We start from the raw sequence: 12,123 nt of genomic DNA on the forward strand, positions 1-12,123 counted from the left end.
AAGATGGAGCTCCGCAGCTTCTAGCCGAAAGCTCATCGAGAGATTTTCGAACCCGTTTTCTTCCTCCTCCAAGCCATTCTCTCTGCCTTGCACATCCACCATCCAAGTCCGCCCTTACCATCGTCAAGATGTTCAAGAGGTGAGTTGCTGCTGATCCAGCCATGGACTCTCCCTGTCGTCGGCTTCCCGGTCCCCAATCGAGGCCAATTGAGAACTAACCCAAGGCTCTTCTGCCCTCCCCCTCAACAGCGGCATTTCCGCCTTCGCCCGGACGGCTCGTCCCTCCTTCGCGGCGGCGACTCGTCGCGCCGTTCGCCCGGCCCCCCTCAACTTCAGAGCCCCTGCCCTCAGCAGATTCGCCAGCACGGCCGGTGTTGGTGATGGCAAGATCTACCAGGTCATCGGTAAGCTCGACCGGCCAGACCACAAGCATGCGCCCACACTAGAGGTGGGACAATCCGGGAAAATTCAGCTAACCATGTCTCTCCCAACCAACAGGTGCCGTCGTCGATGGTTAGTAACCGCAACACCACCCAGCAAAAACAATTTTGACAATGTCGTCCCCGAGATCATTGTCGCTGACCCCCTGCCCACAGTCAAGTTCGACACCGAGAAGCTCCCCCCCATTCTCAACGCCCTTGAGACCCAAAACGGTGGCAACAAGCTTGTCCTCGAGGTCGCGGTACGCCAAGACTCCCACCTCCACATCCCACCAACCACACACGTGTACTGACAGCCCGCACAGCAACATCTCGGCGAGAACGTCGTGAGATGTATTGCCATGGACGGTTGGTTTCCGCTATATCCGGCAGTTGTTGGACTATTTTCTGAGACGCTATTTAGGTACCGAGGGTCTGGTTCGCGGCGCCAAGGCCGTTGATAGTGAGTTTTTTACCCTCAACTACACCAGCATGTCCAATATCAGACAGCTAACCATGTCACAGCCGGTGCTCCCATCACCATCCCGTGAGTTTATTTGACGACAAGGACAACAGAGTATGATCGGGGACACCCAACTGACGTTTGCTAGTGTCGGCCCTGCCACTCTTGGTCGTATCATGAACGTCACCGGTGACCCGATCGACGAGCGTGGACCCATCAAGACTGACAAGCGCCTCCCCATTCACGCCGAGGCTCCCGAGTTCATTGAGCAGTCCACCACCGCCGAGATTCTCGTTACCGGTATCAAGGTCGTCGACCTCCTCGCCCCCTACGCCCGTGGTGGAAAGATTGGTCTCTTCGGTGGTGCCGGTGTCGGCAAGACTGTGTTCATTCAGGAGCTCATCAACAACATCGCCAAGGCCCACGGTGGTTACTCCGTCTTCACTGGTGTCGGTGAGCGTACCCGTGAGGGTAACGATCTGTACCACGAAATGCAGGAGACTTCCGTCATTCAGCTTGATGGCGAGTCCAAGGTCGCCCTGGTCTTCGGTCAGATGAACGAGCCTCCTGGAGCCCGTGCCCGTGTCGCCCTTACCGGTCTTACCGTCGCTGAGTACTTCCGTGACGAGGAGGGTCAGGATGGTGAGTTATATATATGCCTCAATCCTTGGACAGTCGGGAAAAACGCTAACCTGATGCTTCTCAGTGTTGCTCTTCATTGACAACATTTTCCGCTTCACCCAGGCCGGTTCCGAGGTGTCTGCCCTTCTTGGTCGTATCCCCTCTGCCGTCGGTTACCAACCCACCCTCGCCGTCGACATGGGTGGTATGCAGGAGCGCATCACCACCACCACCAAGGGTTCCATTACCTCCGTCCAGGCCGTCTACGTCCCTGCTGACGATTTGACTGATCCTGCCCCCGCCACCACCTTCGCCCATTTGGACGCCACCACCGTCTTGTCCCGTGGTATCTCCGAGTTGGGTATCTACCCCGCCGTCGACCCTCTCGACTCCAAGTCTCGTATGCTCGACCCCCGCATTGTCGGTGAGGAGCACTACCAGACCGCCACCCGTGTCCAGCAGATCCTCCAGGAGTACAAGTCTCTTCAGGATATCATTGCCATTCTTGGTATGGACGAACTTTCTGAAGCCGATAAGCTTACCGTCGAGCGTGCCCGCAAGATCCAGCGTTTCCTGAGCCAGCCTTTCACTGTCGCCCAGGTTTTCACTGGTATCGAGGGTAAGCTCGTCGACCTCAAGGACACCATCGCCTCCTTCAAGGCCATTCTTTCTGGTGAGGGTGATGACCTCCCCGAGGGTGCTTTCTACATGGTTGGTGACTTTGCTTCCGCCCGCGCCAAGGGTGAGAAGATTCTTGCCGAGCTTGAGGCGAGCGCTTAATTTGGTGGTGGCGAGGTGTAAAAGTGGGAAGGAATCGGCGACCTGTGTATAGAAGCGAAAATGGTTTCCGGGGAGTTCCCTAGCTCAGTCAAGTTTCTTTTGTGAGCTGTGTATCAATTGAGTCTTTCCACGTTATCTCTGTGTGTATCCCGTCGTTATGTCTGTTCCATTTCGTCTGATGTCTGCGTGTGAAAGTCTCGGCATTAGATTTGGTACACATGGTGGTGGGATAAAAGGGGGGGCCAATGGGAGATTTTGATTGCTGATATATAGTAAATGAAGGTTTAGCCTGTGTCGTCCTGTGTGCTTTGTGAAAGAGCAGTTGTCGTATGGGTGACGGGATTTTAAGAGTCCGTCGAATGGAGGGCTTTGGGGGGTAATATCCGGGGATTAAACCATGTGATGTGAATCCGGGGTGTCGATCCAGGCCTGGGGATCATGGAGGTATGGAAAGGGGATTGATGGGGGGATGGTGAGTAGGATGGACGGGTAAGGGAAAGAGTATAAAGTGACAGGTCTTGGCCGCAGGAGAGTTCTTTCTGCTGGGAGGATATCATGGTCATCCCCACTCTATTCTTTTCATTTCAACCTCAGTTGAATCACCGACGGTCAGCCATGGCTTGGTCGATGTCGACTCTAGTCCGGCTTGTTGCCCTGGCTGCTGGGGGTGTTATGGGAGCGCAGTTGACGGCTGTGACTTATCCTAATAATGCTACTAGTAAGCCGCAGATGTGAGTTTTTTCCTCTGTCTCTTCACTACTTATGGTGTGCGTGGTTGGGTTGTTTTTGGCCCTCCACCAAGCAGCCTTTGTTTAACGTGGTCATGATGGCTGTGGTCTCCTTTTTTTTTTTTTTTTTTTTTTTTTTTTCATGGAGGGGAATAGGATGTGAGAGACTTTGGTTTAGGTAGTTGAGTGATGGGAACCCAGAGAGTGAAGGTGGAGAGGAGGGAAGGAAGGAGGGGGGGGGTTGTCTGGTAAAATTTGGGAGCTGATGATAAATTTGGCAACAGGCACGTCTACGTCCCTGACAAGCCCTGGTCCGGTCAGGGAAAAGGACCGCTGGTTGTCGCAATCCACTCCTGCCAGAGCTCCGGGCCGAGTTATTTTAATAATGCAAAGATCCCTTGGAGGCAGGGGAGTGACAGGAAGGGGTATGTCACTGTCTGGCCTAGCAGTCCCAACAATGGGGGTTGGTGAGTCCTCTCTCTCTCTCTCTCTCCTTTTGTCTTCCCAATCTGACGATCGAAGCTGGGATGTGAGTTCGAAGAGATCCTTGATCAGGAACGGAGGTGGTGACAGCCACGCGATTGCAAACATGATCCTCTACGCCATCGAAAAGTACAACATTGACAAGGAAAAAGTTTTTGTCACAGGGGGTTCGTCGGGGGGGATGATGAGCAATGTCATGGCGGCTGCGTATCCTGATTTGATCAGGGCTGTTTCGCTTTATAGCGGGGTGCCGGCGGGTTGTTTTGTTAGTAGTGGAGGGGGGGTGGCGCAGTGGAATAATAGTTGTAGTGGGGGGCAGAGTAGAGCTTCTGCTGAGCAGTGGTATGTTTCCCCCTTTCTGTTCTCTTCAAACGTGGGATGCTTATATGGGTGACAGGGGGAATGTGGTGAGAGCAATGTACCCAGGGTATACCGGTCCTAGACCCAGGATGCAGGTCTGGCATGGCAGTGCGGATGGGACTCTGAGCCCGAACAACTACCAGGAGACGATCAAGCAGTGGACGAATGTGTTTGGGTTGAGCCAAACGCCGACGAGCACGGTGCAGAATTTCCCGGAGAGGAACTACAGGACAGAGAACTATGGGACGGAGGGGATGTTGCAGGGGATTTGGGCGCAGGGGGTGGGGCATAGTGTTCCGAGTAATTTGACGGCTAGTGAGCAGTGGTTTGGGATTTAGGGGGGTGATGTGAGGTGTTGGTGAGATGGATGGAGATGTTGGTCGTGGAAGGGGACGTGTTGGTTGGGATAGGAGATGTTGGTCGGGATAGGAGGAAATGTTGGTTGTGGAAGAGGCGATGGGTGGTTGGAGAGTATGAAGCAGTGTTTGGTGATGTGTTGGTTGTTTGGGAAAAGAGCTGTTGCTGGTCGGTAGGGCAGGCAGCTCGATGAATCAAAACAGAAGCAACTAAGAAAACAAAGTATAGCCCAAAATGCAATACCAAAAAGTAGCTTTACCATGGACTCGAACCAGGCAGTGCCGGCGCCAGCGCTGCGGGTTGACTTCGCCCTGACATAGGTACTATGGGTTAACTGAGGCAACCGCTCGAGACCGCCACCTTAGGCCACTTGGACATTGATATTTTGTTGAGGATCTGTGTTATGGGCTGCGCTCCTGCTTTGTCCGGATGGTGGGACTCGATCGTTCCTGCCATTTTTGACTTGACTTGGTTCTCGAAGGTTGCTCTTTCCTTTGCTGAATCTTTAAGTCGAGAGTTGTCAGCTCCGTCCAATGAGAAGTAACGACTCTTGTCGACTATCTGACCTATGCTTGACGCACCGATACTCAGGTAGGGTTGAGACGCTGTTTATTTTCGTGATTGATTGAAGGTGGGCTTATCACTTCTGATAACTTATGGCACACCATGTTTAAAATGAAGATTCCCACTCGGGTTTAACGGAAATCGCTCGGCCGTCACCGTCGGGGAATCGACTGGCGGAAAGTTGAGTGCTACACCTACTCGAACGGAGTCTATTGTCCGAGGTATGTGTGTGTACAGCCCCATGCGAATGTTGGCTAGCGGTTACCCGAGTATCAAAATCTGGATTGGGAAACTAAATCAAGAGCCATGATATGTCTACCGACAGACTTCTCTCGGAAACCCTGTGTCGTGATGAGAGCTGGTGACGCAGACTTGAGCCAGCTCGCTGTCGAACAACATGTAGCTAGCCTCTCCCAGAAGCATAGGTTTGCCAGAATCTATTGATCCATCATAGCCTATCGACCCCAACTAACAGGTGCATTTTGAAGCTGCCAGTGTTATGATTACCTAATAATTACCTACTGATACTAATTTGGCCCTTGGATACAACAAACACCATAGGAGCACCATAGGAGCACCATAACGAACACACAACTCACCACAGCCCAAACCGAGAACTTGGCAGTTCGCGCATCCATGTTTGCTGTCCAGTTGCAAGACATTGGCCAAGGAATACACACAACCACCAACTGTTAGTAAGGTCATCTGTTCCATTACCCTTTGGAAACCCCCAATGTACCTCTAGGGTTACTAGCAAGTTACAATCAGAGATTCGACGCTCAAAAATTGTGCCTACAACCGATGAAATGGGAACATACGAGATGGTCAACTTCGTCAATATTTATTGCATCTTGACCACAAAATCGATACCTGATTTCTGATGATACTTTCGACATCCAGCGTATAGAAGACATGAAAGTCAAGCTACCACTGATGCGAACCATTTCCTCGAAGGTTCTTATTATGAAGTCATTGTGCCACATAACGGATTGATCGTGAGTTCAACCTTGCTATGAAGTTTCCCGAAGCAGTGTGGTCACCTCCTGGTTATCTGGTATATCTTGATCAGTGTAACCGATTACACAGTGTCGAGGTATAGCAGCCTTTCTGGAACTGGTTCGTTTTCGGTCTCGGAACACCAACATCATACTATTTCTTTACCTAGTCAAGCATTATCTTGTCACCTTCTCTCTGTTATGAGCCGTTTTAGGTATGCCTCACTGAAACCAAAACCACACAGTACACTCTTCTCTTATATGTGAGGCAAATAAGGCAACATTCGTGACTGTCATCCTTCCAAGATTCATTCCATACTTTGGTAGTAGCCAGGCACGGAAGGATGCCACAAGCTCGATTTTCAATCAATCAATCAATCAATCAATCAATCAATCAATCAACCAATCAATTAAGCAAGTCCAAATAGTTAATAAACAGTCTTTTCAGTCTCTTTTTAGCTGCTCTAAGTAGCTTATCTACCACTTATAATTTTGGACCTGAAATCATCAGAGGCGATCTTGGCCAGTGTCTAATAAGCTTCAAGCATGCGTCTGTCCAACAATAGAGGAGGATTCATCTAGAAGCCTGATAAGCTCGTTTTGATATTCTCTAGTATAGCAGACCCGAAACCAAATTTCTCTGAGCTGAAAGTGTGGATCTGGTTCAGCTAATATCAGAAACAACACGATGTGCGTCTCGAGCCCAGATAATCCCAGACACCATTTTCTCGATTAAAGTAACTGGAGGAACATACAACCAGCTTGGTGGATGTTTGAATGGGATTTCCTTCAACACACGGTAATAGTCTGGTCGAAATCGAAGTTTTGTGGCTGATTTGTTTGATTTTTATCTTGAGCAAGACGAGGCTGTCGTTTGTGGCCTCAGAGGCGCACTAACAAAGCCATCGTGACTAACTCGGGTTTGAAGCTCCGAGACAAACAAGACTTAGCAAGATATCAGTAATTCTAGTGTCACGAGATTCTTCCTAATCTTGGTGTTTTTTGCTTGATGTGTCCTTCCCGGCAAAAGTCTTCCATGACGGGCAGATGAACTGTCAAGCTCATTGTCGGCAGGATGGTTTCCACCACCACTGTCAACCATGCCCTTACCCACTGGTTCCATCAATCTATTGTCAAACCAGCAAGTCGGTAAGCATTCTTTGTTCTAAGTTGTCTGCCCCTTGACCCGTGTTGCACGCGTCATTCAGGGGTCCAGTCTACATGCTGCCGCCCTGGTATAATGTCTCCAGTCTTTCATGCCTATCGGTCTCGAATCCCAGGACCCGATTACTGCTGGGCTTGGCCATTCTAAAAACGAGTAGCTGCCTTCAGTCGGTTGTTTTCGCAAATATCTTGCAGTCCGTTCCTCGAGGTTGAGCATCGGCAGGTGGCCAAGCGGATTCCGACCTTACAGCCTACCACAACCCACACCCAACCCTGAACCTGCTTTGTGTCATGAGATCTGATCCTGCGACATATTAACAATTTTGTCTGACACTTTTGGCGACTTTTCTCATCTTTTATACATTCTCTCCTCTTGCTGCCAATGACTGACGGCAGGCGCTAGCAAGCCACCTTAACACAAGCCTTGGACCGCCACAAAGAGAGTCTGAGACAGCAGCTGCAGCCTTTTCATCCCAGTTTTGAGGCCACAAGATGATATTCAGACTCGACGAGCATTGATTCCTCCTTTTCGCATCTTTTCAAACAGTGCAACCGAGTCCTTTTTGCAGGTTCATCAAGGAGTCAAGACAGAGCTTCCGGTATCTTTTTCACAGGCACCCCGCCTGGTCCGACAACCCCATCCTCCCACAGCCCTACCTTCACAGCCAGTCACCCCTTGGTTGTTTGTGATCTTGGTCATATTCAACCAAACTGGCGTCAAATCGGCTGTCTCGGAGAGGGTGACCAGGGCTGTTAACAGGGTACATGCACCTCGGGTGAAACTCCCCCCACAGACAAGTACCCTGCTACCGCGACACGCCGCTAACCATTTCAGTGAGCGAAGCACGGTGTTCGGCCCCACGACTCGCGACAGTTTTTTGAGTGGCACAATCGCGAAGTTGTAGAATCTCTCTTCTGCCTCGTTGTCTGTCCATTCGCTTATCAGGTACGCGTTCTCCTTCTCCCTGTCTCACTCCTCGTGCCCTTGGCCCTGTTTTTGATGCGTATTTGATTTGTACAGGAGTTCCTGTCCAAGTGAAGATGGTTCTGCGCCAGTGCAGCGCCAGGCTGTGCCCTTCTGGATTTTCTCAGAACACTGACAGCCATCACCATCATTTTCTTGGTGTTTCAACCACGGCATCCCATGTCCCCCCCCTTTTTGTCATATCTAAGGCAAGCGCCACGGACCAAACCAGACACATGTGTACACACTGTTGACGGCATTTCCCCACATTTTTCTATGGTCAGCCTGCTGCCGCTCCCACACGCAGCCTGGGGCAGAACCTCATTTTGGCAATTCAATCTATTCAATTTTTTTTTTTTTTTCAATTGTCGCCGTCGATGCCGAATATCATATTCATTTGTAATTTTCTCTGCGTCATCCTTCCACCTTTTAGTCCCCGCCTCTGGTATGCTAGCTATCCAGAGCTACCAAAACACCCGCTCAGCCTGGGAAGCAACGATAGGTACTGCAGCCTTCTCTGAACTCGGTATCCATCAGTTGTCATCAACCACTACATTGATTCTAACCTGGACAAGCACCAATCTTTATCATTTTCATCAAAGGCGCTTTCATCTGACGACCTTTCAATTCATTTTCCGGCCCCATTCAGCCGCTAATGCTATATAATAGCGATGACGACTGCAAAACCTCGCGCCCGTGGCCTTCCGTACCTGCATCGGAATTGGAAAAAGGCATACGACGGCGTGACGTCCCAGATGGGCAACAAGACATCTTCAGAGTCTCGTGACTCTGTTGATCAGATCACCGACCAGCTTGACACCACTCAACGCGCCGCCAAACGTCGCCGCCTCGAAAATGATCAAGATGTCTTTCCTCTCTACGAAGACTGGAGCAACTCCAAACGTGGTCTTCGCATCGAGGTTCTCAAAGTCAGTCACAAGGATGCTCCCCGGGTCAAAAATGGCATCATGAACGGACTGGTCCCGCCGAACATCAAAGATGTCTCGCAAATCAAGGCTCGATGTCAACTCACCATCATGGGATACAAAGGCGACCACCCCGTGGTCCTCCACGTCGACAGCCAGGTTTGTGACATCAAAGTCTTCAAGAACCCCGCTGGTCAGTCCCCCATGGCGCGTTTTTACTCCATCCGACCATTCCACATTCCAGAAGCCAAAATTTCCCTCGAACGCGACGACGACGCTGTGTTTGGTCTGGCCAACACGTACTCTGTGCATATTGAGCTTCAGTCTGCTGGTGATCCCAACTGGCCACCACGTGACCTCGTCACCGTCAGCGATGAGGATCTTTTGTACAGTAACAACAGCGGCGGGCTGCCACCACGACAATGGGTCATGAGCGCCAGTATTGCGGACATTTTTAACAAAAATCACCGTAAGACGATGCGGCTTAGAGTCAAAAAGCATGTCAGCCAAGATATCGCCACAAACTTTCTTATGGATGTGGATGTGCGGTGGTTGACGGCCATCTCCACCCAGAAGACTATGCGGGAGCACACTAAGGATGTTCTTCCTTGCATCACGGCGTTTGATCCTGATGGACACAACAAGGTGGTTACGAATGGGAATGTCAATGGGGTTGCTGTCATCAATGGGGTCAACGGTGCCAATGGGGTGAATGGTGTCGGTGGTGTCAGTGGGCAGGTCAACGGGGGGTCGTTCCCAGACACTCCCGACGAGTTCATGCCTGAGGGTGATACGACACCCAACAGGTCGAGACGCACAAAACAGAATGTCAACTACAATGTTAGGCAGATGTGGAATACGGCTGTTGGGAAGGAACCCAAAAAGCGGAGGAAGTTTGGCGACACGGTGGAAAATGGGGCGAATCAACAAGTTGACGAGCACGTCATCACCTACCTCCTGCCCCCAGAACAGGTGCAGATGGTGAAGTTCATCTGCATCGTCTGCGCCGCCGAGAACGACAATTTGACCCAGCTCCGGCTACACTACCAGAGCCACCCGCAGTACCTGTTCAGCTTTGAAATTCGGCCCAAGCTGGGCTGCTGCGTCACTGTCAAGCCCAACAGCGAGAACCCGGGCAGTCCGCTCAGACCTAAGGTGTACCAGCTTGGTCTACCGGTGGAACCGCTGGATGTGGAAAAATATGTGAATGGGGACGAGAGCTGGCTTGAGCATAGGCTGGGTCCGGACAACGATAGGGATGTTGTGAATAATGGGAAGCCGGCGAAGCCACAGCCAGTAAGTTAGTAGAGTGACACAGCAGTACATTCTTTCGCCTCGCACCCCCATCATCGCCAATTTCGTTATTGGCATCATCCCTCTTACCAACATCATCACCGTCATCAACCAACACAACCGATTTTCAGTCACCTTCATGTCATTCCACTGTACTTTTTTTTTTTTTTTCATTCAGTACACCACGGACAGAGCAAGTCGCTAATTTCAGCAGAAACCGGCCCCCAAAAAACCCACCAGACCAGTCGTCCTTGTTCCCAAGACGAAGCAGCCACTCTTTGACCCATACAGTAAAGTTGCCCTCGAACCCGGCACCCCAGTCCCTCAGTACCCGATAGACGACTCCTGGCTATTGCTTAAGCACCGCGAGGCCCTGCAGGATTTCATCGATCTCAACCACGAAGAAAAAGAGTACATGCAAGAATGGGACGCCTTTATTCTCCGGAAGCATCTTTCATCACAGCAGTACCTGCCCAAGGCGTTTTTGCAATTCGTGAAGGACAAGGCGGGGTGGCTGGTGGAGAAGCAGGCGAGGGCGGAAGAGTTTAGTAAACATGTTAGCACGCTGTTGGCGAGGAGGGTGTTGGGGGAGAATGAGGTGATTGAGTCGACGGCGTTGCTGAATGAGGCGAGGGAAAGGAAGAGCAAAGCGGTGAATGGAGAGGTTAGTGGTGGGGGTGGTGAGGAGGGGAGGAAGGGGAAGAGGACTGGGGGGTGTTGCGTGGGATGTGGGGAGCCGGTGCCGGTCAGTGAGATGGTTGTTTGTGGGAACAAGGTATGTTTTCTTGCCATCTTCTCGACAGACAGGTGACTAATTGTGGAAACAGGAATGCACAAACCGGCTGTGGCACGATCGCTGTGTAGACGATAAGAAGACAGCGAAGAAACTGGGCAGGAAATGGAAGTGCAAGGGCTGCAGGGTTTAGTTGTCCACGCTATCTGTCATCCTCGTCAAGACTTTATGAGGGTGTTTTACTTCTCTCTGCTCCAACCCAGCGGCCGATATAGAAAAGAAGGAGGGAACTGATTGGGAAAGGGCACGTTTGACTAGGGATTGATTTTATGGGGAAAGAAGAAGGAAAGAAGGGTTACTTGCGTTGCATTTGCATATGGGGGAAGGAGGCATTATATACCGTTGCTTCAGGGTACTCTGTGTTGCTAGCCTTTGCTTTTTAACCAGGATGGATAGATAGGGGGGTGGCACCTGGGGGTAGGGAAAAGGAAGGGGGGAGATAAGGGGGAATGGGATGGGGATATGTTGCAACTAGTTTAATAAATTAAGAACTGAGCTTGCTGATGGGGTGTCTGGGAATATCGGTATAGCGTTGGAACTAGCAAGATTTAATGTAAACATGGGAGTGGAGAGAGGTGTTTACTAGACTGTATGACATGATTGTTATGGCCTTGGCTGATGACATGCTTGAAACTGGATGGAAGTCGTGTGGCAGGTGCCATGGAGAGGATCTGGGCTACATTTTGGGCACATGAAATGTTCCAACTTGTCATTGCATCACTGCGCTCCTCCTTGGACACTGATCACCGACCGGCCATGCTTTGATTGAGAGTCAACCATGGAGCTAAGATTGATATCACGAGTAAACATTTTCTGTGGTGCTGATCGATTCAGCGGTGTTGCTAGGTAGGCACAGAACAATACACACACACAAACCTTGCATTGCCATTCCGGGTACTGTGTCCCTTCCTATTTGTTGACCAACAGAAGAAGTTGGTCTACATTACTATAACCATTACCTGGATCATATTTGCCTTGTAATGAACACCCTTTAGTACAGCCAAGCAGCAACAACATATTTCACACGCATACCTACCTACGATCCGTAAGGCCACATCCGACAGGGCGGGCACACGTAAAGAATCACTACCCCAACAGCCCAGGTTTATTAACACTGTCCTTGATTCCATTTACACAAGCTATTTAAACAGTATAATACTCCCACACAAACCCCTCCCCAACTCCCAAAATCTAAAATATATACGTCCTGTTG

At 50.6% G+C, this 12,123-nt stretch overlaps 3 protein-coding genes across 3 annotated transcripts; all 3 read left to right on the forward strand.

Moving 5' to 3' along the window:
• Positions 1–128: 128 nt before the first annotated feature.
• ATP2 (atp2, beta subunit of the F1 sector of mitochondrial F1F0 ATP synthase) lies at positions 129–2,651 on the forward strand (the record flags this gene model as incomplete). Its single annotated transcript, XM_062892251.1, has 4 exons — positions 129–139; positions 250–682; positions 996–1,524; positions 1,589–2,651. The coding sequence occupies 4 exons, from the start codon at positions 129–131 to the stop codon at positions 2,281–2,283; spliced, it is 1,668 nt and encodes a 555-aa protein (XP_062740340.1). The 3' UTR covers positions 2,284–2,651.
• A 115-nt stretch (positions 2,652–2,766) lies between these two features.
• Positions 2,767–4,464, forward strand: QC762_605620 (uncharacterized protein). Its single transcript, XM_062892252.1, has 4 exons — positions 2,767–3,014; positions 3,296–3,478; positions 3,534–3,836; positions 3,892–4,464. The coding sequence occupies exons 1-4, from the start codon at positions 2,839–2,841 to the stop codon at positions 4,190–4,192; spliced, it is 963 nt and encodes a 320-aa protein (XP_062740341.1). The 5' UTR covers positions 2,767–2,838; the 3' UTR covers positions 4,193–4,464.
• A 3,416-nt stretch (positions 4,465–7,880) lies between these two features.
• Positions 7,881–11,324, forward strand: QC762_605630 (uncharacterized protein). Its single transcript, XM_062892253.1, has 3 exons — positions 7,881–10,120; positions 10,332–10,892; positions 10,945–11,324. The coding sequence occupies exons 1-3, from the start codon at positions 8,570–8,572 to the stop codon at positions 11,041–11,043; spliced, it is 2,211 nt and encodes a 736-aa protein (XP_062740342.1). The 5' UTR covers positions 7,881–8,569; the 3' UTR covers positions 11,044–11,324.
• Positions 11,325–12,123: the final 799 nt, after the last annotated feature.

The sequence above is a fragment of the Podospora pseudocomata genome, chromosome 6, assembly GCF_035222375.1.
Source record: "Podospora pseudocomata strain CBS 415.72m chromosome 6, whole genome shotgun sequence".
Taxonomy (NCBI): domain Eukaryota; kingdom Fungi; phylum Ascomycota; class Sordariomycetes; order Sordariales; family Podosporaceae; genus Podospora; species Podospora pseudocomata.